Raw genomic sequence first — 27,824 nt, 5'->3', positions numbered from 1 at the left:
GTTAATCTGGGTGGGGGCCTATCTAGTAGTAAAAAAAATTCTATTATCTTTTTAAGTCTTTAAAGAGGTTTTTAGTGTTTTGGCTCATAGTAAAAAATAACAGGCTGGTACTAGCCAACTACCTGCCTGTTCTATCTAGTGTCAACCAATTCAGCTGCTCCACGTCAACAAAGTAGCTTTTCTTCTTCCGGGCTGCTCACTTAACGGTGCCTGACTGCTTATGTCATGCTGATTGACATTCGGCTCCCCGCTGTATAACTGCTGTCAATCATCTTGACGTCACCAGTCACAGCACAGTCAACAGAGAAGAGCGCAAGAGTAGCAGCTGCTCTGACATCAGCGAAAGATGCAGAATTGCCGGCTGGAGCGGTCTGTGACCTCTCTGTGCTGCCACAGTACTGCGCTGGCCAAAACAGGCAGGTAGCTATCAAGAGACAGTTTTAGTCGACAACCCCCAGAGCCCTTCCTTCCAACTACCCCACCCTCCACCTCGAAAACCAGCTTCTCCACCATTACAGAAGATCGACTCTCCACTCTACTCTCAAGATCGCATCTCACCACCTGTGCACTTGACCCAATCCCATCCCACTTCATCCCAAACCTTGCCACAGTCTTCATCCCAACTCTAACCCATCTCTTCAACCTATCACTAACAACTGGTGTTTTCCCCTCAAGCTTTAAACATGCCTCAATCAGACCTATCCTCAAAAAGCGCTCTCTTGACCCATCCTCTGTATCTAGCTATCGCCCTATATCACTTCTCCCCTATGCCTCAAAACTACTGGAACAACACGTCCATCTTGAACTGTCCTCCCATCTATCTTTCTGCTCCCTTTTCGACCGCTTACAGTCAGGGTTACGGTCACACCACTCCACTGAAACTGCCCTAACTAAGGTCACCAATGACCTATTAACCGCCAAGAGCAAGCGACACTACTCTGTCCTCCTTCTCCTGGACCTGTCCTCTGCCTTTGACACAGTGGACCATTCCCTATTGCTACAGACCCTCTCATCCCTTGGCATAACAGACTTGGCCCTATCCTTGATCTCGTCATACCTAACTGACCGACCATTCAGCGTCTCTCATTCACACACCACCTCCTCACCCCCTATCTGTCGGAGTCCCGCAAGGTTCAGTTCTAGGGCCCCTGCTCTTCTCCATTTACACTTTTGGCCTGGGACAGGTCATAGAATCTCACGGTTTTCAGTATCACCTCTATGCTATACTAACCAAAATCCCTCAATGTCTATCCGCTATTTCATCCTTCTTCTCCGCTAGATTTCTAAAACTTAACATAGACAAAACAGAATTCATTGTCTTTCCCCCATCTCACGCGACCCCCCCCCAATGAACCTATCCATTACAGTAAACGGCTGCCCACTCTCCCCAGACCCACAAGCTCGCTGTCTCAGGGTAATCCTTGACACTGATCTCTCCTTCAAACTGCATATCCAAGCCCTTTCCACTTCCTGCCGCCTTCAACTCAAAAAATATTTCACGGATCCGTACATTCCTAAACCAAGAATCTGCAAAAACCCTAGTCCATGCCCTCATCATCTCCCGCCTCGACTACTGCAACCTCCTACACTGTGGCCTCCCCTCTAACACTCTCGCACCCCTCCAATCTATTCTAAACTCAGCTGCCCGACTAATCCACCTGTCCCCCTGCTATTCCCCGGCCTCTCCCCTCTGTCAATCCCTTCACTGGCTCCCCATTACCCAGACTCCAGTACAAAAGCCTAACCATGACATACAAAGCCATCCGCAACCTGTCTCCTCCATACATCTGTGACCTCGTCTCCCGGTACTTTCCTGCACGCAACCTCCGATCCTCACAAGATCTCCTTCTCTACTCCCCTCTTAACTCCTCTTCCCACAATTGCATACAAGATTTCTCTCGCGCATCTCCCATACTCTGGAACTCTCTACCACAACATATCAGACTCTCACTTACCATCAAAACCTTCAAAAAGAACCTGAAGACCTACCTCTTCCGACAAGCCTACAACCTGTAGTAACCACCGATCGACCAAACCACTGCACGACCAGCTCTATCCTCACCTACTGTATCCTCACCCATCCCTTGTAGATTGTGAGCCTTCGCGGGCAGGGTCCTCTCTCCTCCTGTACCAGTTGTGACTTGCATTGCTCAAGATTATTGTACCTGTTTTTTATTATGTATACCCCTCCTCACATGTAAAGCGCCATGGAATAAATGGCGCTATAACAATAAATAATAATAATAATAACTACCTGACTGTTAGTTATTAGGCCCACAGTAAAAAAAATTAGTACAGTCCTGCATAACCCCTGTAAAATATAGCTGAAATCTTCACCAGCCTATAGCTGCCATAGATTTTATTTTACGGCATACAAAGATGCTCCAAATTAATAAGAGTTTGGCGTTTCGGACCATAACATTTCCACCTTTGGCTCCTCTAAATGTTTCTAAATGTTGATCTTTTTGTAGCATGAAGTTTATAATATAATATAGTCTATAGATATGTAATATTTTCTGGCGACGACTGTACAAGATATGGAAGGAGTTCCTTACACTCCGTGGTCCGTTGGCTCTGGTTCTTAGTCAACATAAGCCGACCAAAAATGGCTCCTTCATTGACTCCTTCTCTGCTCACTCTGTCTGCCATGACCGCTTCCACCATTGATCGGACCTGACTACGGGATCGTGGAGATCTCTCCTGTAAGGGTTAAATTGATTTAATTATTTTACCATTAGTAAGTTATACCATGAGAAGTGATGTAGGCATTTACATAATGGGGGAAATTGAAACAATTATACAATTTCTTGAACTCTCCTTCCACGCCAGTCAGTCAGTGGCTTGTGTCCTATTTCCACAATGTAAAACAGATGCACTCGGATGCAGAATGTAGAGGTTATCTAAAAAAGTCCGAATTGTAGGGTGGATAACATGGATGATATGACAACAGGAGAACTTTCCATACCTGGTAAGGAATGAATCCATCACGTTTGGTCCTCAGGTAATTAGAAAGGTTGCCATACTTGCAGAATTCCACTATGACCATCAGTGGTCCTAAAACAGGAAAAAGGATGTGTAATGGTAGATTACTTGGATGATGCGCGTTCTGCTTGACACAATGTCATCGATATGAAACATTAGAACAGGAACTGATATTTTGAGATTCACTACATGCAGAATATATATCACATAAAAAATAATATAATATACAGTATATATAAATATATAAATAATACAAAATATAGTACAAAGCAATCACGCTCAAAAATGGCCTAAACCTTTCAAACTTGCTATACATTTTCATAATGTAATAGATCTCATAGATCTCAAAAGTTTTTCCTAACATGGATATTTATAACATTTTGCCTACTTCTGAAAGGAGAAAGTCATGAGACTTGGATGGATATACACGTACATGGCCATCGCATCCAACAAGTTTTGTGGGACTAGCTCTTTTTGTCTGTTGACTTACACAAATATTGGTAAAAATCTTGACTGAATGTTGCCATAGGACTGATTGATATGATAGATTTATATATATATATATATATATATATATATATATATATATATATATATATATATATAGTAAGGTATTATAAACTTCATACATTTGTATGTCAATTTTTGTGCACCCTTTTCAATTATTTATAATGTGTTTTTTTCAAATTTCCATACCACTATCTATATATATATAAATCTTGCAATTTTCACAATGTCCTCTTGACCTAATATTGAACTAAATAAAACACTTTTTCGCACTTTTGTTATCATTGCAGACTGGATTTCAATATATACAGTATAATTGTGACGTTCGTCACTATTCACAAATAGACTGTGAGGCACAGAAACCAGGAGTTCTGGGGTCAGTACCAAGAGAACACATAGAAAACCAAGGGAAAAGACACAGGGGTAAGTCAGGTCACAGTCTTGGGTCAAAATACCAGGTTATAGCAGATAAAGGCAAAAGGACAAGACAAAGGGATAGTCAGAACATGATCCAAAGGGTCAGGCAGCGGAAAATCAGAGCTCAGCACAACAGAATCAGGCAAACACTCATCAGGAAGCACAAACTATGTTTGGCAGGGATCAGAGGCAGACAGCTTAGTTAAGTAGCTGGGCAATCACCAGAACACCAAACACCTGGAGAAAGTCCAGCACTTCCTAGTCACAGATTGGACGGCCGAGCTGTCAGTTAAAGAACCGACAGCTCAGCATGACCCAGATTCCATAGGGCATCAAAACTGTAATTCACTGAGCTGAGGAATCGTGACAATAATAACAACACAGGATCCACCTTTCACAATAGGCACATGTCACATATCACCTACTCCCCCTCGCTGCATCACGACCTCTGCTCAAATTCTAGCATGCCCAATTTATGCTTCTATGCAAACAAATAGGGTCCATGTCAGTCCATGCGAAGAACAGGATGAAGGAGTTTAGTATGAGGCTTAGTGAACAATGTAAAATGCAATAGATAGTGATATGATTTTTTTTTATAAATAGTGATAGGAAAAATTACAAAACATATTATAAAAATAAAAAATATAAACAGCAGGTCAGTTTCTTATTACACGTTCATTCTTAGGGTATGTGCTCGCAGCGTGATGTTTTTGCATTGCAGTGCAGCACATGTTCATTCTTTTCAGCGTTTATTTAGCGCTATTTCAGGCGGTTTACAGAGAGGATGTTGTGTGCACATTTCATAAAAGGGTTAATAAAAATGTATTTGCCTCCTCTCTTATTTTTGTGTGCAGCCATTGATATTTATGGTAAGGACTAGGAGCCAATATATTCAAATACTTTCCTAAATCTTAAGATCCATTGGTTCAGAACAGCTTCTGGGCCTTCTGCAACCAATCTAACGTGCGCATGGAAGGTAGAAGAAAGCTGGACTCCATCCTCTGAGAACGCTTGAATTTAACTTTTCATGACTCCAGTAATATAAAACTATCCATCATGCCGTCTGTCCGCAGCCGTAACCCAATCAGTTCTACAGCATTATATCCAAGACAAATACTACAGACGACCCCTGTGGAACATTTTCATTCTTCTTGAGATGTCGAGAACAATGATTAAGTTATGGGTGAATTATCATACGCAGCTGCCTCTCTTTATCTGCTTATGTTTGCAGCCGACATGCTCCATCTCAATAGTCAGTGATGACTAACGCACTAAATATGAGCGCAACGCCGTACTCATCACATCAACAATGTGAGCTATTCCCTCTAAAGAGGTTTTCGGAGGCAGGATGGTCATTTTCTGTCTAACAATAGCCTGATGGTGACTCACAGCTTACACCAAATAATTGGTTCTTTAGGGATCTTAATGAAAAAATATTCTAAATGTGCAATGAAAAGTTTGTAATAATAAATTATAAGGCCAATTTGTCTACTAATGTTATATTTTTCTCGAATTGTTTTTTGAAATGCTATTAATTTAAAGGGAACCTGTCACCCCGAAAATCGCGGGTGAGGTAATCCCACCGGCATCAGGGGCTTATCTACAGCATTCTGTAATGCTGTAGATAAGCCCCCGATGTTACCTGAAAGAGGAGAAAAAGACGTTAGATTATACTCACCCAGGGGCGGTCCCGCTGCTGGTCAGGTCGGATGGGCGTCTCCGGTCTGCTGCGGCGCCTCCTATCTTCTTTCCATGACGCCCTCTTCTGATCATCAGCCACGGCTCCGGCGCAGGCGTACTTTGCTCTGCCCTCTTGAGGGCAGAGGATAGTACTGCAGTGCGCAGGCGCCGGAAAGGTCAGAGGCCCGGCGCCTGCGCACTGCAGTACTTTGTCTGCCCTCAAAAGGGCAGAGCAAAGTACGCCTGCGCCGGAGCCGTGGCTGAAGATCAGAAGAGGACGTCATGGAAAGAAGATAGGAGGCGCCGCAGCGGACCGGAGACGCCCATCCGACCTGACCAGCAGCGGCACCGCCCCTGGGTGAGTATAATATAACGTCTTTTTCTCCTCTTTCAGGTAACATCGGGGGCTTATCTACAGCATTACAGAATGCTGTAGATAAGCCCCTGATGCCGGTGGGCTTACCTCACCCGCGATTTTCGGGGTGACAGGTTCCCTTTAATTTATGTCTGTCAATGACTCCTCTCTAGAATTCAGGGCCGTAGCTATAGGGTCTGCAGAGGAAGGAGTCACACCATGATATCAATGATTGGCTCATAAAAAAACACCAGTATTATAAATGGTACATGGTAAGTGGGTGTGGACACTGTTACTTATTTTACATTGGAGCTCCTAAGTTTCAAATTGCACCTTATCTAGAGTCCCATAGCCTTGTATCATTGGCAGACATACCATTGGAGCAACTGGGCCCAAGAGGTACCGTAATGGAGCCTACATCCACCTCCAAGGCAGCAAGCACTGACAAATTTTTGGTCCATTATCCGTTCTTGCACTGAGGCCCTCTTCTATCTATGACCACCTCTTATACTCCCATCATATCAGCCAATGGTATAATGTATAAGAGAAAGTCAAAACTTCATTAAAATCTTTTGTAACTTCAATTAGTAAAAACTATGGTCGATCTAAAAAGCATAACATGCTAGTGCAATACAGGAGCACACACAGAGAGAAGAAGGAGGACCCTGTGCAAGAAGAATATATGGGCCCTCTACAGACAATGGCTCATCATAGTGCTCAGTCCCACCTGCTTTGGAGGTGGTACTGGACCCAATTAACTCTTGGGCCCCTGTGCGGCTGCACAGGTTACACCAATGATATGTCCACCCCTGGTGCAATAAGTCCTTAGTAATAGGCTATAGTATACCAGACACTATATAAGATATCATAATAATAATAATTATTATTATTATTAATAACGGACTTCAGCTCAATTTTGAGCCATGGCGACTTGATGGAAGAACGCTTGTAAGATCGATATTGTGCCAGCCTAGATAGGTCCACTAGGGTCTTCTCTGCCGTTATCTTGATTGTATCAAGCCACTGAGATACTGGTGTTCCACTTCACCTTGTTCCTTCTATTCTTCCGACTATAATGTTCTTTTCCAGTGATACCATTAATTAATGATGGGTATCAAATACTAGAATAGTCCAATTACTTAGCAAACTATTAATGTTTTCATGAACATGAAGTGCCAGAAATACTGTATTACAGTACTGTTGCTGAGTACAAGCTCCGAGTGGTAAAGGCTATGGGCCATACTGTACCTTTCTATACTTCTTATTTTATAAGGATAAATACAGACGTGGCATACTCCATCTGATGCCATATTCTATATGTGTTATTGTCTAGAAACATTGATTAGTAATACCACACCATAAGTAGGCACCATACAATGGTATCATGACTACATCTCATTTTTAGATCCAAAGGTGTGCATTAGGAACCTGTTAGCTGTGGAGAATCCCTAATCCCCTTCTCAACGAAAGAAGAGTACAGGAAGATAAAGCATTTTTATAGTTTTACATAGTTGCCATTTGGTGATATCCCAAGCCATAAACGGACGTGGTTTACTTAACCGCAGCCACAAGTTGGCAGTCCCATACAGTTTACGTGCATTCCTAGGCCACCATCAATGTTAACATAGTTTATCTGAAATCTGTTCACGTCTTTGCCAGTATTCATGGCACTTGGAGAAGTAGTCATGAATTTGCTAATCAGATTTTGTATCTGATTGCCCAGAAGCCAAAGCTGGCAACACACACATTAGATGACTATTATTTGAAAATTGCTTTTGATGATCGTTTGACCAGCAGCTTCTCAGCTCCCATACACTGGAGCGCTCCTGTGTTCTCTATGACAGCTGCCGACTGACACTTTTTAGTTGGCGGCTTATCTCAGGGAGAACAATGTGATTGTCAGTCTGAAATCGGATATGCGGGATCAAGATCTCTCCTGACCTTCAGTCATCCACTGCACCCATACACATTAGACCACTGGCCGAACCTGTCAATATTGGCAGATTCAACTGATGTTAGTCTAATGTGTATGGGGGCCTTAACTTGAAAGCTCTGGGCCCTAATGCAAAACTTGTAACAGGGCCCACACCTAATGTGTCATTTATAGCACTGATGCGATTGTATATTGTATTTTAACCCTTTTAGACCTCTGTGTTAAAACAATCTGCTAAGTAGGGGTCTTCATTCTCTACTAAGTGTTACTTTAACACGTTCTTTTAACCTTAACTAGGGTAACGCTTAGGGCTAGGGTGTTACGTTGTGACCGTAGGAATGCCGGGTAAGAGGTACACTATATTGTCTATAATCTATGGAAACCCTAGTCTATCCCTAACCCCGGGATTACTCCTGAAGGTGGAGATGCCTGGTTCTCGGATCTCTTTGTGCTGCTATGAAATCCCCCCAAGGAGGAAAGAGGCAAGAGTAAAAGGGGTAACATTGGCTGGACAGACAGGGAAAAACCAATGCACAATCAAATGACAGGCACGCAGGATAATTACAAAGGGAAGATGGGAGAACAGTAACAAGGCAGAAAAGCAACATGAAGGAACGCTAAAAAGGGGCAGGAAGAGGTATAGAAAACAAACTGCATGCAACAATTTCAAAATGACAAGAGCGACTCTCCAGAACACCTTCTCCAATGCAGCCAAGAGCAGAATAAAGATTCTATTGTACACAGAAAAAATGCTGGCGCACTACAAATACTACCTATGCACTAATATCAAACGGGGGTGCAGTAAAGTGGCCAAAAGCAATCTAAACAAAAGGAAAAGAAGCCACAATATAATCTGCACACCACCAATAAGTTATATGAAACAAAAGACAATTTTATTGGTAACAAAGGTAATTTAAAAACAGTTAAAAATACACAGAACAACTCCCCCATGAGGCCTGTCCAAAACAATATCTCATAAATGGTATAGATAACACATGGTGCCTGACACAAGTACACAAAATATAAAGGCACAGCTGGGTTTAATCCATACAAATATATACACCACCTGTTATTCCATCCCAGTGGGGAAATCCAAGTCCCGGCTACAAGCCTAATAATATAGACAACCCATGGGAGAAAATATAGAAGATAATAAGATATCAGTCCCTACTGAAGGATGGATAGAGCATGGCCATTGCCCCTAATAAGGCTGTCAAATAAACAAAAAACAAAAAAACCTCAACAGCGTGCGTAGAGAACCCAAAAAGGAACCTATAGTAAGGAGGGTAACTCCGGCAACCAATGCATGGATCAGGACCGCAGGGTGGGAGAACCCAACGCGTATCGCGGTTACAACGACCGCTTCGTCAGGGGTCTCTACGCACGCTGTTGAGGTTTTTTTGTTTTTTGTTTATTTGACAGCCTTATTAGGGGCAATGGCCATGCTCTATCCATCCTTCAGTAGGGACTGATATCTTATTATCTTCTATATTTTCTCCCATGGGTTGTCTATATTATTAGGCTTGTAGCCGGGACTTGGATTTCCCCACTGGGATGGAATAACAGGTGGTGTATATATTTGTATGGATTAAACCCAGCTGTGCCTTTATATTTTGTGTACTTGTGTCAGGCACCATGTGCTATCTATACCATTTATGAGATATTGTTTTGGACAGGCCTCATGGGGGAGTTGTTCTGTGTATTTTTAACTGTTTTTAAATTACCTTTGTTACCAATAAAATTGTCTTTTGTTTCATATAACTTATTGGTGGTGTGCAGATTATATTGTGGCTTCTTTTCCTTTTGTTTAGAATAAAGATTCTATTGCTTGCGAGGAGGGAAGCCAGAGAAAGGTTTATATAATGGAAGGGTTTGATTTCAATAAGCAGCACAGTCAAAAGACCACGAGGGACTCCAAACCCTTTCCATTCCACAAAAATCCTGTTAACTCATGAATGGCAGTGTACATTTAAAGAGGACTTGTGCTCAGCTAAACTCAGTGATCTTCTAATCTCCTAATCTCAGATGCCCCACAGGTCTCAGCAGAATGCCACACATTCTTGGCATAGGGTCAGTATAGGGTTAGGTTAGGGTTAGTCTTTGGGTAGGTTTAGGGATAGAATTAGGTATAGGGTTAAGGCTAGAGTAATAAAATTGTTAACAAAAAAAAATGTAATAACAACTTACAAATTAAAGAAATCTAACAGTGTAGAACTTTTTTATTTTTACTTTTTTTGTTTTATTTCAGCAAAAGGCAGAAAAAAAACTGAAGGGTCAATGGGTAAACTATAATTATATCAGTATTTCCTCAAAATATAATACATATACTTGAGAGCAAGGGGGTCAATACTGTATGGGAGGAAGGGATTTAGAAAGTGTTAAGAATTAATTGGCACAAAATACTTGCTGTATCGCCGCTGCTGGTAACATATGCTATGCCAACATGTAGAAAATGGCGATTAAGGCCATAATTTCAAAGAAATATGGTTGTTTACATCATTCCACTAACTATGGAAAAATATCTACCCTCGTTCCCGTGCAAAGTATAATAAAGGGACACCTGCATACTTTACCACAATTGAATTTACTGCAGCATTGATAGCTGGGCAATAAAACAAGTAATATTTCAATTCCTTGTCTTACTTTGCTGTGTGTCTGATGGTCCTCAGCCCTGCACTTTATCTGCGTTATCTTAGGAATTCCCAGAATGCAGCTTCTGTGAACACATTATAAATCTGAAGGCAAATCGGTGTTGGCACAGAAACAAGGCCGTCTGTCATATTGAGGCTGGGGGTGTTACATTATAAACTCAGGTCAAGCTGTAATTTTAAAGCAGGAGCAGGGTGCGAGCTAAGGAAATGTAGTAAATAATTCATACAAGGGTCCTTACCACGATTATACATTACAATGGCTGAGAAATATGGAGGACATTAAGTAAGGATGAAGTTGATTTCCATATAAGTACATGGAAGTTGTTACCCTTGAGAAGCCAGAAATGCATTGGTAGCAAAAATCATCCCGGTGTTGACTTGCCGTAATGCAACCACCGCCTATTCATTTCCACCAATAGTAGGATAAATAGACCCATGGCTTACTTTTCCTCCAATTTTCCTATTCCCTAAAGAACAAATGATTGAATGACCTGTTGTGAGTTATGATTTCCTTAAAGAAGGGGGCTTGCTCGTCTACTTAGGACACTAAAGGTGCCTTCACACTGAGCAACTTTACAACGAGAACGACAACGATCCGTGACGTTGCAGCGTCCTGGATAGCGACCTAGTTGTGTTTGACACGCAGCAGCGATCAGGATCCCGCTGTGACATCGCTGGTCGTAGCTAGAAGTCCGGAACTTTATTTGGTCGTCAGGTCGGCGTGATTCGTCATGTTTGAAAGCAACGATGCCAGCAATGTTTTTACATGGAGCTAACAACCGGCGAGAACGATAAGTGAGGCGCCGTTACGTCACTGGATCGCTCCTGCATCGTTCTGGAGTTGCCGTGTTTGACGTCTCCTAGCGACCTAAACAGCAACGCTGCAGCGATCGGCTCGTTGTCTATATCGCTGCAGCGTCGCTGAGTGTAACGGTACCTTAAGGCTTGAACATGAGAGATGAGTTGATCGCTTTGCGCAACCCCAGTCCACGGTCCAGATCAATGCTCTATCACAATGGATGGGACCTGTGTGAATTTCCTTAGCCTTAGGATCCCAGATTCGGTTTATGATTAGCAGGGCTGGTGAGACGTCACCTGTGCACGGTTGACGTCACACAAGGCTGTTGAATCAAATGCAGGGGAACCTGGAAGCTCAAGAAATTTGCACAGCTACTGTCAATGGCCAGAGAGAAGTGACCTAAATCGTGGGACTGGGTTGCGCAAAGCAATTCTCTCATCTCTATTAAATATATGTCTTGGAATATATTGTCCTGTAGGGGTGACTAGATAGAATATGTCTGTTTTTTCTAAAACCAGCGCCACTCCAGTCTAGTATTGTAGCTCAGCTCTATTGAAACATACAGCGCTGATCTACTATACCACATTCAACCTGTGGAGAAATGTGATGCTGTTTTTCTAATCCTGTGAATCCCATTTAAAGCTCTTTGATGTACAGTGATTCCAGACTAATGGCTTGGGCACATCAACTGACAGCGGACCTGCAACTTGAAACAACCAGGGTCCAAAGAAACCACTGACCTATCCCCAGATAACTGTTTAACTGCTGCAGTCAATAGGGACTGTGGCATTTAAGGAGCTTGACCTAGGGAGATGGCTTCCTCCAACAATGTGTCGCGAAGCAGTCCCGAAGGGCCAATGGATTTCCATTGCTGCCGGGGACTTGAGCTATAGACCCTTGATGCAATCACGATGTAGCTATTTTGCCATTGTGGATGGGGCCTGTATTTTATGAGGTTAAACCCATTTATGTATGTATCATTGAAGCAAAGCTAAGAACTGTCTCGGGCACGTAGTTCCTTGGTCAGGGTCTTATAACAAGCACTGCAAAAAATGGCTAGTTGTGTTGAAGGAATCTGTAAAGGCAAATAACCACCACTTATCTTTTGTGTGTTCAGAAAGTAATGCTGCTTTTTCTTTACCTGTTATATTTTATTATGGAGTTGGACTAAAGAAGTTGGGACCCCTGGTTCACAGCCTCGAGCGATTCTGGAAAATTATGCTTATGTGTGGCTTTATTGTCTACTTGGATAACATGTGGGACACCCGTAATTAGAGTCTGTAATCAGAGTCTCCAGATCTACCCAAGAAACATGCACAATGTGATATGATTGTCTTAATCTGATAATCGTAAAATATTCCAACCAAAAGTCAACAAACCACTATCTAAATTCACAGTGGTTGTAATAAGAGAACCGAATGTATGCACTTCATGGAAATTTCATGTCTGCAGTCTGAAACAAGAGTATATAGAGGGGACTTGGCCTTGTACGGACAGTCACGTATTTTTGAAGATAGGCAACTTGTTAAGTGAGCCTGAACATTTTGACACCTTATTCATGGTTGCAGAGACATATTATTTTTAAATGGTTGCTGTACTTATTGACAATTTGATAATAGATCATTATCTTATGATCAAGAGACAACATGGATATCAAGTTATTTAACAATTATGTCGGGATGAGAACCAGGGAAGTTCCAAGACATATTAGACTGGTATGTGCGCTAAAATCAGTTTAAAATTATTTTTGGGCATGAGGGCAGCAATACCATTCTTTTCTGTGGGTTTTGTATGAAAGGACACATATACTTCAAACACAAAAAGGATGTGGAGTACCAAAAACCCAGGGTTGGCCTTAGATAGCAGACATTATATAGGCCGCTGCTTTTTAATAGTTTGTAATTGAGCTATTATGTCTCCTTAACAATCAAGCTTTGACGATCATTACCTCAGGCGTATACTTTCAATCTAAATGATAGAAGCTTAGTTTAATGTAGCAATGGATCCTATTTGGGGCAAATCAATTAGCATGATCCAGTCCCTTGGGTACGTCAGTAATCGGTTACCGCTGTACTGGAGCTCCGAGAACCGCTTCCTACCTGACGGCATCCACGGCTCTTCTTTTGATTAGCCAGCCTGGTGCAAAGTCACATGGACATCAAGCCACAACCATGACGTTGCACCAAGACTGGATCTGTCATATGAGGTTGTATGACTGAGAACAAGTACTCACCGTTGGATTTGGTACAGGCGCCAAGTAAGTTCACTACATTGAGGTGGTTGCCAATGTGAATGAGAATCTTCAACTCTGACATCAAAGCTTTGTGTTCACTGGCAGTGGCGCCCTCTAAAACATATAAAGTCAACTTAATAAGTATACTAAATATACACAACATGGAAACTATATATAGGAAATACTGTGATAAAAATATGTTTTAAGTCCCATACCTTTTAACATCTTTACTGCCACAGTCTCACAGCTACTGCTCTTACTGATACCAAAAGCTGAAGCCTCTACGACTTTGCCAAAGGCGCCATGTCCAAGGACTTTACCTGTTATATTATAATTATCACAAACATATGTAAATCTGAATATGTAAAACACAATGCAATAAAAACTATGGGGCAAGATTGAATTTTCTATTGAGGTGCATGCAGGCTGGTTATTACTCCACATATACATTGTGAAGTTGTTAAGACAAGCAGCTATTTTCATATTCTATGTTTGTCTATATATATAAGACCAATGATACCAATTAGTCACCTATGTCCAGATAGAAGATTCCAGACTGGATCATACGGTGAGGTTGGTTTCACAAGTCCAACATTGTCAGTCACTGTCAGAGTACAGAATACAATATCCGGACAGGCCACAAGTTTTCTGACCGGATCTTCATGCCTATGAAGATCTAGACTTAAGGTCAGGAGATCTGAGGCAGGTTCAGAGAACCTGGTTCGTACTTGGATAGTGAATAACTGATGTGTGAACCTTTGTGAGTTGGCCATAGTAGCCCATTATTGTGGAAAGTATATCTTTCATACCAAGTCTCAATCTGTCTCGGGGAAACTCCCACTTGCTTGAGTCATAAGGAAGATATTCACACTGTTCTTCCAAGGGCACCTCACCAGGATCCATGATGATGGAAAGGTATCCAGTCTTTATCTCACTGTGGCTGGGCTGTAGGTAGAAAAACAGAATTTTAGATTAGATTATGTATATTCTTAGATAGGATTGTATCTGGAAACATCCTTATCTTTCCTTATCTTTTGTAAGGAACAACTCTAAAGGTACCGTCACACATAACGATATCGTTAACGATATCATTGCTTTTTGTGACGTAGCAACGATATCGTTAAGGAAATCGTTATGTGTGACAGCGACCAACGATCAGGCCCCTGCTGGGAGATCGTTGGTCGCTGAGGAAAGTCCAGCACTTTATTTCGTCGCTGGACTTCCCGCTGACATCGCTGGATCGGCGTGTGTGACGCCAATCCAGTGATGTCTTCACTGGTAACCATGGTAAACATCGGGTTACTAAGCGCGGCCCTGCGCTTAGTAACCCGATGTTTACCCTGGTTACCGGGAACCTCGGGATCGTTGGTCGCTGGAGAGCTGTCTGTGTGACAGCTCTCCAGCGACCAAACAGCGACGCTGCAGCGATCAACATCGTTGTCGGTATCGCTGCAGCGTCGCTTAGTGTGACGGTACCTTTATTCCTCAATATCCACTCAAATCATTGATCTCCAACCTGTGGCTTTCTAGATGCTGCAGATCTCCCGGTAGGTTAAAAGTACCTTTACACTTAACAACTTACCGATCATGACCAGCGATACGACCTGGCCGTGATCGTTGGTAAGTCGTTGTGTGGTCGCTGGGGAGCTGTCACACAGATGGCTCTCTCCAGCGACCAACGATCAGGGGAACGACTTCAGTGGACGCCGGGGGATGTGACAGACATCATAATGTGAATATGTAGTGGTTTTTTTTTTTTAACTTTTACAATGGTAACCAGGGTAAATATCGGGTTACTAAGCGTGGCCCTGCGCTTAGTAACCCGATATTTACCCTGGTTACAAGTGAACACATCGCTGGATCGGCGTCACACACGCCGATCCAGCGATGACAGCCGGTGATCAGCGACCAAAAAATGGTCCTGATCATTCCCCAACGACCAACGATCTCCCAGCACGGGCCTGATCGTTGGTCGCTGTCACACATAATGAGATCGTTAGCGGGATCGTTGCTACGTCACCAAAAGCGTGACATTGCAACGATATCGTTAACGATATCGTTATGTGTGACGGTACCTTAAAACTGCACCGGATTTTATGGTTTTGCACAGGTTGTAGATTCTGGCTTGAAGGCTGAATCTTCTTTGAGGACTCTGTTTTCTTGCCAGTTTCCTTGCTTGTCAAAAATATTGGATTCCATAAAAATGGAGGAGGAACACCTTTACCAAAGGACCTCCTCAAGTGTCATCTTCTGCCGCGTTTATGCATTAAAGTACCCTTTTATGTCTTGAGTCAAGTTTTGTATCATTACCAAGGGTGCAAATACTGTTGCAAGACAATATAATATTACAACACATTTTTTGGATATAGCATGATATCTACTTACCCTTTTGATGTTACAAAAGATGAGGATGAGCAGGATCCAGAAGAAGACCGCAATCACTCCAGTGCCAATGAGAATCACAATCTCAACATTAGTTTTGTCATCAGTTCCTGCAGCAAAGAAAAAAGGAAATATTGATGATGGGTTTAAGATTGAATTACTCAGCTAGTTGTCTAATATGAAAGAACCAAAGATTTCTAGATTAAAATAAAATATGTTGCTTGTTTTTCACAGCTACAGTACTTATGTCAGTTCACTGCCAGGTTTGATGCATGACCTTGTGTCAGTCATCATGACCCACTCAGGCCCTACACTAAGTAATCCACAGAGTATACATTTTTCCCAGAGTGGTCCTTCAGGTCAACCAACTGCAGGTACTTAAAGGGAATCTGTCAGCAGGTTTTTGCTACCCCATCTGAGAGCAGCATGTTGTAGGGGCAGATTCCAGCGACGTATCACTTACTAGGCTGACTGCTGCAGCTTTGATAAAATCACTGTTATCTGCTGCAGATGTAGCAGTTCTCTGAATGCTGAGCTCTGTATAACCCCGCCCATACCAATGATTGGCAGCTTTCTGTGTACTCTGTGCATAGGCAGGAAGCAGATAATTAGTGATAGGGATGGGATTATATAGCGCTCAAGAATATGGAGGACTACATGGCAGCAGGTTTACTAGTCCTCTAGTGATGTTACGCCTAATAAAACTGTGATTTTACCAAAACTACAGCAAGCAGCCCAGTAATCGACTCAACACTGGAATGAGAGTCTCTGTATCTACTTTATATTGCTGTTTGACAGATTTTTTGTCATGTGGCCTCATACTTGTTAAGGACTGGCGGAACGCACCAAGTATAGATGGTAAGAAACTAGGTGCGTTCGCAGTCCGAGGTCCACCGTGCAGGTAAAAGACCCTGCAGCTAGCAAAACGGACAATATGGCGGTACACTAAAGGATACACGCGTGGGTTAAACCTCACCCAGCGTGAAGAAAGCGATCCTGTTAATTCACAGGACCACAGTACCGCACTAGTGCGCGAGCAAGTGGTCAGCGGACTTAACCCCAGAAGGGATTGGAGCCCGATTAGACCCTTGCTGGCGTAACACCGCAACTGGGTGTGTAGAGAACCTTAAGAAATATAAGTGCACAAGAGTGCGAGCGATGCCGCACTAACGGACGCCACTAACCACCCAGACTCGGGTATGGAAAGCGCAAGGCAGGCGCACGGCGCCGTACTGGCAGGCACAGCTACAGGACGCTGAGATGTGTGTTTAGTGCTGTAGGCTAAGTCAGGCGCTAGGTAGCAGCCATACACCTTCCGCGAACAGACATTCAATAGGGTAGGGGTTTCCAAGGACGACTTGCACTCACAACATACACACATTAGCAATTGTTTGACAATACTAGCGCATGGCCGTGCGGTCATGCGCAGTTTATATAGCAGCAGCACAGGAAGTGGCCACAGCACTTTTGCCCTTCTAGGACCTGCCAAGAGGACCAATGGAATGTGCTGCAGAGCCTGAGCACATGACCCTCGATCTCCAACGGGAGACCTTATGCTGGGCATGCTCAGTACATGCAGACAAGGACTTAGTCCCAGAGAAGTCCGCTCGCTGCTGACCAGCACTGACTTTAATGGCAGAGACTGGAGAAGCAGCACTAACTCTCAGAACAGAGTGAGAATGAGCAAGACGCTGGGACCGACGTCCTTGCTGAGCAGGCTTCACTGCGGCTGGACAAGAATGGGAGACCGCAGCGGAAGTGGCTCGAGATTCCCCCTGTGCAGAAGCAGGAACTCGACCCCTAACATTACCCCCTCTCCTAGGGTCCCCCCCCTCCTTGGGCCTCGCTACGTTCGAAGGCAGCAATGAGCTGCGGAGCCCGAATGTGCTCCACAGGCTCCCAGGTTCTATCCTCTGGACCATGACCCTTCCAATCCACCAAATAAAATTTTTTGCCACGTACCACCTTGCTTCCCACAATAGCATTCACCTCAAACTCATCCGTGGATGAACCCGATGTCCCAGCAGATAACTCAGAAAACCGAGACAAACGAACGGGCTTTAAGAGGGAAACGTGAAAGGTATCGGTGATACCAAGGCGTGGAGGAATGGCCAAACGGTAAACCACAGGGTTGACCTGTTCCAGAACTTTAAACGGGCCAATGTAGCGAGGAGCAAACTTAGTGGACTCAACTCGCAGCCTGATGTTACTGGCGGAGAGCCACACTAAGTCGCCGGGAGCAAAGACCGGAGCGGGACGCCGGTGTGTATCAGCCGAAACCCTCATTCTCTCCTTGGAGGCCCGAATGGCATCCTGTGTGCGGTCCCAGATGTCCCGTGCCTCCACCGCCCAGTCTGCCACCCTAGAATCGGTGGATGACACGGGCATGGGCACAGGAACACGCAGATGCTGGCCGTAATTAAGGAGAAAAGGAGTTTGGCCAGTGGAATCGGCTACGGCGTTGTTCAAGGCAAATTCCGCCCAAGGTAGCAAAGATGCCCAGTCATCCTGCCTAGCGGAGACGAAATGTCGCAAATATGTCACCAGAGTCTGGTTGGTTCTCTCCACCAACCCATTCGTCTCGGGATGATATGCAGAGGAGAGGTTTAACTCTATGCTGAGCAAACGGCAGAGCTCTCTCCAAAACCGAGACGCGAACTGGGGACCCCGATCGCTGACAATCTTATCAGGCATACCATGCAATCGGAAAACATGCTTCATGAACAACACCGCCAAGGCCCGTGCTGAGGGTAACCGAGGAAGCGGTACCAAATGTACCATCTTAGAGAAATGGTCGGTGACAACCCAAATAATGGAGCAGCCACGCGACTTGGGTAAGCCCACCACAAAGTCCATTCCGACCATCTCCCAGGGCCTGTCTGCCACCGGTAGAGGGTAAAGCAACCCAGCAGGCCGTTGCCGAGGAGACCGATTCTGGGCGCAAGAAACGCACGCCTGAATATAGTCCTTGACATCTCGGACCATATGCGGCCAACAATATGTTCTCGCCAAAAGCTCAGATGTCCTCTTGGTCCCAAAATGCCCACCCACTCTGGAGGAGTGAGCCCAAGAGAGAACCTCCGGTCGCAAGTTAGCTGGCACGAAAGTCTTGCCCGGGGGCACAGACTCCAGCGAAACCGGAGCTACAGTTCTCAGGCTCTCAGGCGGGACAATAAGCCTAGGCTCCTCCTCCTCCTCCTCAGATGACACTACGGAGCGGGAGAGAGCGTCGGCACGAACGTTCTTCTCCCCGGAGAGAAAATGGAGGGTAAAATGGAACCGGGAGAAAAACAGGGACCATCTAGCCTGGCGAGAATTTAGCCGCTGGGCCGTCTGTATATACACCAAGTTCTTGTGGTCAGTGAAGACTTGGAAGGGAAAGCGAGCTCCCTCCAAGAGGTGTCTCCACTCTGAAAAAGCCAACTTCATGGCTAGCAACTCCCTGTCCCCGATGGAATAATTCCTCTCCGCTGGTGTGAAAGTTTTGGAGAAGAAGAAGCAAGGATGCTTCCGACCTTGAGCATCCTTTTGGAAAAGGACTGCTCCAGCACCAACGGATGAGGCATCCACCTCCAAGATGAATGGTTTATCTACATCGGGGCGATGTAGGATGGGAGCGCTAGCGAAGTGTGACTTAATCGAGAGAAAGGCCTTGGAGACCTCCTCTGACCACAACTTGGGATTTGCTCCCTTCTTGGTGAGGGCGACCAAGGGAGCTACCAAAGTTGAGAAGTGTGGAATGAACTGGCGATAGTAATTAATGAACCCCATAAAGCGCTGCACCGCTTTAAGAGAATGGGGTTCCTGCCAGTCCATTACTGCCTGTAGCTTGGCAGGATCCATAGCCAAACCCTGGGCAGAAATGATATAACCAAGGAAAGGCAAGGACTCCTGCTCAAACACACACTTCTCCAACTTAGCGTAGAGGGAGTTTGCCCGTAAGAGGTCGAAGACTTTGCGAACATCTCTCCGATGGGAGTCTATATCTGGAGAGTAGATGAGAATGTCATCCAGATAGACTACGACCGAGGTGGTGAGCATATCCCGAAAGATGTCGTTCACAAAGTCTTGGAAAACGGCTGGGGCATTACAGAGCCCAAAGGGCATCACTAGATATTCATAGTGCCCATCCCTGGTGTTAAAAGCCGTCTTCCATTCATCCCCCTCACGGATGCGAATCAGGTTGTAAGCACCCCGCAGATCTAACTTTGTAAATACCTTTGCTCCCCGTAGCCTATCAAAGAGCTCAGATATCAGGGGTAATGGGTACTTGTTCTTAACGGTAATGGCGTTAACACCCCTGTAGTCTATGCATGGACGTAAGTCTCCAGTCTTCTTCTGTACGAAGAAGAACCCAGCCCCTGCCGGTGACACTGACTTCCTAATGAATCCTCTTGCCAGATTCTCCTGAATATACTGGGACATTGCCTCCGTCTCCGGGAGAGATAACGGGTAGACTCGACCCCGGGGAGGCTCAGCACCAGGCAAGAGGTCAATAGGACAGTCATAGGGACGGTGAGGCGGAAGAGTCTCCGCAGCTCTTTTGGAGAACACGTCTGCATGGGACCAATAGTGCTTGGGGAGAGAGGAAAGATCTGCGGGTACCTGTGTAGTAGCAACCTGAACGCACTCCCTCTGACATCTACCCTCACAGGATTTACTCCATCCCAAAATTCTCCCAGAGGACCACTCAATATGAGGAGAATGGTAGCGAAGCCATGGCATCCCCAACAGGACCTCATCAATTCCCTCAGGAATGACTAATAGGGAGATTATCTCCTGATGTGATGGAGACACAGATAGCGTGAAAGGAATGGTTTGGTGGGTAATCTGTGAAGGTAGTGTTGACCCATTTACCACTCGAACGGTCACTGGCTGGGTGAGCATCACCAAGGGTATTGCGTGACGCTGGGCAAAGGCGGAGGACATAAAGTTACCCTCTGCCCCAGAATCCAAGCATAGCTCGACCGTAAGAGTGGATGGGCCTATGGTAATTGTCCCCTTGAAGGACAACTTTGAGGCAAACGTCGCCGTGTCTAGTGTACCTCCTCCAACTGCCACTAGACGCTGACGTTTCCCCGACCGCTGAGGACTCTTGGAGGCAAGACGTCCTGACTGCTGGCAAACATGACGGACCTTATGTGCACGAGCGGACTGAGACTTAGATCCCGCTCGTGTCACCTCCAAGGTCTCATGTGACTCAGATGCCTGGACTGGGGATTCCAAAGGTTTGGCGAAGGTAGGAGCCAGCCGAAACCTCTGCCTACACTGGGCTCGTTCCAACCTCCGCTCGTTAAAACGGAGGTCTATACGAGTAGAAATAGATATTAACTCCTCCAGTGTGGCAGGAATCTCCCTAGTGGCCAGAGCGTCCTTAACATGGTCAGCCAGGCCCCTCCAGAATATGGGGATAAGGGCTTTATCCGACCACTCCAGCTCGGAAGCTAAAGTACGGAATCGGACGGAAAAATGGCTGACCAAGGACTCACCCTGAGTTAATGCCAGTAGTTGGAGCGCTGTATCATGGGTGAGTTGAGGTCCTAGAAAGACCTTTTTCAGCGTGCCCAGAAACAACGGAGCACTCTGCACCACATGATCATCACGCTCCCACAGCGGCGTAGCCCACTCCAACGCCCTGTCCGACAACAGCGAGACAATAAATCCCACCTTAGCCCGCTCTGTAGGAAAACGTGCAGCCAGGAGCTCGAGGTGGATAGAGCACTGACTCACGAATCCCCTACAAGTTTTGCAATCTCCAGAAAATGTTTCTGGCAACGGGAGGCGGGATAATGTCGGAACAGGGGTGGCAGTGGACAAGGTTGCTGCCGCCACGCCAGCAGCCTTTACAGCAACTGCGGTAACATCCACAGCTGAGGTTGAGTTCTCGAGAACCTTCAACCTACCCTCCAACTGCTGGATATACCGCAAAGATTGCTGAATGTCCGCCATACTAGCCAGACCTTGGCGCTAGTATTATGTTAAGGACTGGCGGAACGCACCAAGTATAGATGGTAAGAAACTAGGTGCGTTCGCAGTCCGAGGTCCACCGTGCAGGTAAAAGACCCTGCAGCTAGCAAAACGGACAATATGGCGGTACACTAAAGGATACACGCGTGGGTTAAACCTCACCCAGCGTGAAGAAAGCGATCCTGTTAATTCACAGGACCACAGTACCGCACTAGTGCGCGAGCAAGTGGTCAGCGGACTTAACCCCAGAAGGGATTGGAGCCCGATTAGACCCTTGCTGGCGTAACACCGCAACTGGGTGTGTAGAGAACCTTAAGAAATATAAGTGCACAAGAGTGCGAGCGATGCCGCACTAACGGACGCCACTAACCACCAAGACTCGGGTATGGAAAGCGCAAGGCAGGCGCACGGCGCCGTACTGGCAGGCACAGCTACAGGACGTTGAGATGTGTGTTTAGTGCTGTAGGCTAAGTCGGGCGCTAGGTAGCAGCCATACACCTTCCGCGAACAGACATTCAATAGGGTAGGGGTTTCCAAGGACGACTTGCACTCACAACATACACACATTAGCAATTGTTTGACAATACTAGCGCATGGCCGTGCGGTCATGCGCAGTTTATATAGCAGCAGCACAGGAAGTGGCCACAGCACTTTTGCCCTTCTAGGACCTGCCAAGAGGACCAATGGAATGTGCTGCAGAGCCTGAGCACATGACCCTCGATCTCCAACGGGAGACCTTACGCTGGGCATGCTCAGTACATGCAGACAAGGACTTAGTCCCAGAGAAGTCCGCTCGCTGCTGACCAGCACTGACTTTAATGGCAGAGACTGGAGAAGCAGCACTAACTCTCAGAACAGAGTGAGAATGAGCAAGACGCTGGGACCGACGTCCTTGCTGAGCAGGCTCCACTGCGGCTGGACAAGAATGGGAGACCGCAGCGGAAGTGGCTCGAGATTCCCCCTGTGCAGAAGCGGGAACTCGACCCCTAACAATACTTTAGACAAATGTTTAATGCATTACCAATGTGAGACATGTAATGACTGACTGTTTGCACTCTTGATCTACATGTCTCACACTGGTCCCGCCCCTTTCATTTACAATAATCTCTGTAGGCAGATTCTCAGGGAGATCTATATCCCGCCCATAGATCTTAACAGCTCATTTACATATTAAGAAAAATGTGAATTTCTCTTGAATAAAACATCGGATGGCAGCTATCAAGGTATCATTTTATTCAGATTCCTATGACCTATGTGCCCAGATAGATGGCTTAGGAGGGTTCATCTTACTGAGAGATTCCCTTTAATAAAATTAAATAAAATAGCGGACTTTTAGAAACACCTTCAACAGAGACAATGGTGGAGGTATTTGCGCATCCCTTGTCATTACAGGCAGAGCAGAAGTATACACCAGCGTCTTCTTCTCGGACTCGCTGAATGCTCAGTGTGTGGTTCTGGTTTCCCAATACTATCCCTGTGTGAGATGATGGGAAACACAAATTAGGCTGAAGTATTATAATCACATAAAAATGGGGTGAATTATTCATAAGGGGCAATTAAAAAAGCTAATTAGAGGTAGAAAACAAAACTTTTCATTGACATTTAATAATAATAAATAATATAGAGAATGCGCTAGAGATAACCAAGGTTAAAGTGGACCTGTTACCAATAAAATAGTGTCCAGTTTTTTCCTCTTAAATGACTCCTGCTGCTCCACTCTACTCCAAAAGAGCAAATGATAAACAATAATTTAAAGAAAAAAACAACGGGAGGGAAAAAATAGAAAATCCTAAAGCTGCTGTGACACTGGTATTGGCCCCTTTACATTAAATTAGCATGAAAACACATTTTTTTTACTTGCATTTGGCAAATCACAAATGAGAATCACCTGTGATTAATTGTCGGTGCCCATGTGACATGATTTAGCCAATGAATGATGATTAGGTAGGCCCCGTTCCTTTGTCACAATAGTGAAGACAAAGGAGCTGTCTGAGGACATCAGAACCGCTATTATGAGCAAACACAAGACTTTCAAAGGGTATAATGCCATCTCCAAAGACCTTGGTATCCCAGTTTCAACAATGCACAATGTTATTGAGAAGTTTGCCAAGCATGTAACTGTCAAGAACCTTCTTGGACGTGGGCGAAAGGGGAAAATTGACAAAGGATGTCTTCAAAGGCTGGTGTGAACGGTGAAAAAAACACCATGTCAAACATCCATAGACCTGAAGGCCAACCTGGAACATTCTGGGGTCATGGTTTCAACAAGTGCCATACGCCACAGGCTAAACCAAACAGAGCTTTATGGGGGCAAAGGCCAAGGAAGAAACCATTGCTGAAGAAAAGACATAAAATGGATCAACTGATCTTTGTCAAAGAGAACCTTGACAAACCACAATCTTTCTGGGAAAATGTTCTGTGGACAGATGAAACAAAAATAGAGGTTTTTGGAAATGCAAAGCAACAGTTTGTTTACAGACGACGCAATGAAGCTTATAAGGAAAAGAACACCCTACCAACAGTTAAGCATGGTGGAGGATCCATTATGCTGTGGGGTTGCTTTGCTGCGTCTGGTACTGGAGGCCTTGACCGTATCACAGGAACCATGAAATCTGGGAATTATCTGGAGATTTTAGAGCAAAATGTCCTACCCAGTGTAATAAAACTTGATTTGAGTCAAAGATCATGACTCCTCCAGCAAAACAATGACCCGAAGCACACATCCAAAAGTACACAGAAATGGTTGAACATAAAAAATGGACTGTTTTAAAATGGCCAGCAATGAGTGCTGACCTCAATCCCAGTGAAAATCTTTGGAGTGAGCTGAAATCTGCATTGGGAAAAATAACCCTGCAAACATTCAAGAGCTTGAACAAACTGCAAAGGAAGAGTGGAAGAAAATACCAGCTGATAAGTGCAGGAAGCTTATAGATGGTGATAAGAAACGATTGGAGGTTGTCATCAATGCCTAAGGGTGTGCAACTAAGTACTAATTGCTGCACATGCTGTTTATTCTGTTTCTTTTTTGAAATTGCAACATGTAAGTTGAAAAACAATGTTTTATTGTTGTATTACTTTGGACCACTAATTAAAAAATCCTGAGGATATACCCATGATACATTTCCATTTATTTCTGAAGATATTATACAGTCTATGAAAAAAATGAAGGGGTGTCGTGTCAATAATGGTGAGCAGGACTGTACTTAGGCCATACAATGTAAGTAGCCATGGCTGAGAGTGACTGGAGCCCTGGGGCTTAATAAGGAAAAGTAATTAGCCCGTGCCCCAGCGTGCCATGCAGTCTGCCAGGCCATATATACAGTGACTCGGCTGTGCTGCCTCAGCGCAGGCTTCGCAGCGTGTCTCACCCAGTCCAGGCCCCCTCTCTTTGCTTCTGCTCACCGGGCCCCATAGACCAGTAATACCCTGATGGCGGCCCTACCTGTCTGTATACTCCCTTTTGCTTCCTTCCCTGCCCTGGAGCTGTTGGTAGAACAGACCATATTCGTGCACGGTCAGACACAGCCATTACACAGTACACAGCAGGGGCACATTTACAAGATTGTCTCAGCACAGGAACATTTTATTTAAACATATCCAATTGTGGAAATTATTATTATTCCAAGAGCTATTGATTAAAATCAACTTTTGTTCATGGGAAAACCCCTTTAACTGCAAACATCGTAATGATATAGCAATACATTTTCCCTATGTTATACCTGATACTTCTTCCACTAACTTGTTGTTTTTATACCAGAGGATTTGGGGGCTGGGAGCGCCATCAGCATCACAGTACATCACCATTGAGTCACTGACATTCACCATCTTATCAGTCAGGTTAGAACGAAAGTACGGAGCTTCCTGTGCTACAAAGGAGAAGTAACAGGTTATGGAAAGTCCTTTCATACATATAATACGGCATTGTGTCTTGTAACTAAACCTATAGCACGTTGCCTGTAGACCTATAACTAGACCTGAAACCAAACATTGGGATAATATAACCCAATCATTGATCTGATATCCAGAGAAAGGAGGTATAGGAACATATTTATAAGGATAGAAAACTATTGACCCATATTCTTTACAACTGGTCTGTTAGGCCAGACTTCACTTATTTAGGCTAAATGTAGGCTCTGGTCACATGTCCGGTAGCTATTTTAATTTTTGCATCTGATTTTAGATCCTAAAACCAGAAATAAAGTTCTACAGTACAGAAAACTGTCATTAGAATGGGAATGGCAGTGCCAAAAAAAGTCTTCTGTTGGCCTTTTTTTCAGCTACTAACCATTTTTTAACTGAAAAAAAAAAAATACAGAGGTCTTTTTTATTAAGACTCGCACTGTGCGCACCAGTTTTAATGAAGGGTTCGATGATGATGCCCCAAATTCATTAAGAGGCATACACCACTCATTGTATCTGCCATATCCGTGCGCCTCCACTCACTTCTCCAGAAATGGCACTCCAGTCATGGCGAAGAGTAGCATTTCTGGAGTGAAAAACGCCAGCACTTGTGTTGAATTTTATGGGTGGACATTGGCACACTCTGCCCTTCCCCAGCTCTTCCTGAGCCCCCACACATTTTGGCAGAGATACTTCAAACTGGCGTAAAAGTTTAGCTGCTGGCCGTCTGGTTACATTTTTTGTACCGAATCATTATCCAATATTAGTGTACATCTATGTTATTTATTAATTAATTCATTTATGTATTGCCACAATCTATGGGTACAGTAATTAATGGTATTTTATTGTTACTTATTAATTATTAATTATTGATAATGAACCTTATGTATCTACCTGGCTTTAATTCTATTGCTTAAGTCCATCTTCTGTACTGTGATTGGCTGGATAGTTTTGCATAAATTAATTATACAATTTGGCTCAACTTTATTATATTCATTCATTATTATTATTATTATTATTATTATTATTATTATTATAGTATGTTAATAAATCAAGTAACAGGATTTTACTTAATGAATTACTCATATTTGGGAACTATATTACATTGTACCTGATTGTGTTTCTTGTTGTAACAAGAAACAATAGATGTAACTTGTTTTTCCTGTTTTGGGGTGCCGGAGTTATTGCTGCTTCTGTTTTCATTTTTAAAAGCCTTAGCAACTTTTTTGAGGATTAGGGCTGTTTCATTTTTTGGGTATTTCTTTCTCACGATTAGTTATACCTTAGGTAGAGGTGGAGGCATCAGATATTTTTCGATTGCTGATGCTCAAAGATTGACAAAATTGGGATAAATATCATGCAGAAAACACGATTGGCCTTACAGCCCTTATCGTAGTATGTTGTGTAGATTTCCTTCGTGAGCAGGATTTTTTTAAACCCTTTTTTTTGTGGAAAGTGTAGCAGATGCTTTAAAGAATGCAAATATTCTACTCACCAAGCACCGATATGTATTTTTTCTGACAATGCTTCTCCCGTGTTTTTCGGTTTTGGACTTCACAGACATAAGCCCCCTCATCCTTTATTGATAGTTTGGGGATATTCAGTATCAGAGTTGCATTACTCGATCCTTCTTGGTACTGTAGTTTTCCTTCCATGCGGTCGGCATACTGGTGGACATTTTTACATTCGAGCACGAGTGGGTTTCCCTCAGCGCCATTTAATGTGTGAAAGTTCAGTCGGTACCACTGCATGTTTTCATAAGTGTACTTATCCGAAAGGCAACTCAAACTGAGGTTCTGACCCTCTATCGGTTCCTTTGAAGGCTCGGGATCAATTGCAAAGCCATCTGGAATTGCTAAAAAGAACCATGTTTGTCATAGAGATGAATAATGATATTGTGAAAAAGTATAATAATATTCTTTATTTATTTCCTAACTGGCACATTAGCTTAGGTATGTGATGGTGAACATAAGTTGCAACGAAAAGAATCATACATACATTAGAAAACAAAAACCATA

At 44.1% G+C, this 27,824-nt stretch overlaps 1 protein-coding gene across 1 annotated transcript in view; it reads right to left on the bottom strand.

Moving 5' to 3' along the window:
- The window catches only part of FLT4 (fms related receptor tyrosine kinase 4), a 245,652-nt gene that overhangs the window by 37,465 nt on the left and 180,363 nt on the right, over positions 1–27,824 (bottom strand). The window contains exons 13-21 of the mRNA XM_069763596.1: positions 27,302–27,661; positions 25,626–25,772; positions 23,249–23,380; positions 15,943–16,049; positions 14,367–14,502; positions 13,773–13,877; positions 13,558–13,671; positions 2,966–3,054; positions 2,556–2,700 (exon numbers count right to left, since the gene is read on the bottom strand). Coding sequence (XP_069619697.1) covers positions 2,556–2,700; positions 2,966–3,054; positions 13,558–13,671; positions 13,773–13,877; positions 14,367–14,502; positions 15,943–16,049; positions 23,249–23,380; positions 25,626–25,772; positions 27,302–27,661 — 1,335 coding nt within the window. The remainder of the gene's footprint in view (positions 1–2,555; positions 2,701–2,965; positions 3,055–13,557; positions 13,672–13,772; positions 13,878–14,366; positions 14,503–15,942; positions 16,050–23,248; positions 23,381–25,625; positions 25,773–27,301; positions 27,662–27,824) is intronic.

This window comes from Ranitomeya imitator, chromosome 4 (assembly GCF_032444005.1).
Source record: "Ranitomeya imitator isolate aRanImi1 chromosome 4, aRanImi1.pri, whole genome shotgun sequence".
Taxonomy (NCBI): Eukaryota; Metazoa; Chordata; class Amphibia; order Anura; family Dendrobatidae; genus Ranitomeya; species Ranitomeya imitator.
Note: the sequence above shows the minus strand (reverse complement) of the source record. Positions and strands in the feature narration are given on the sequence as shown.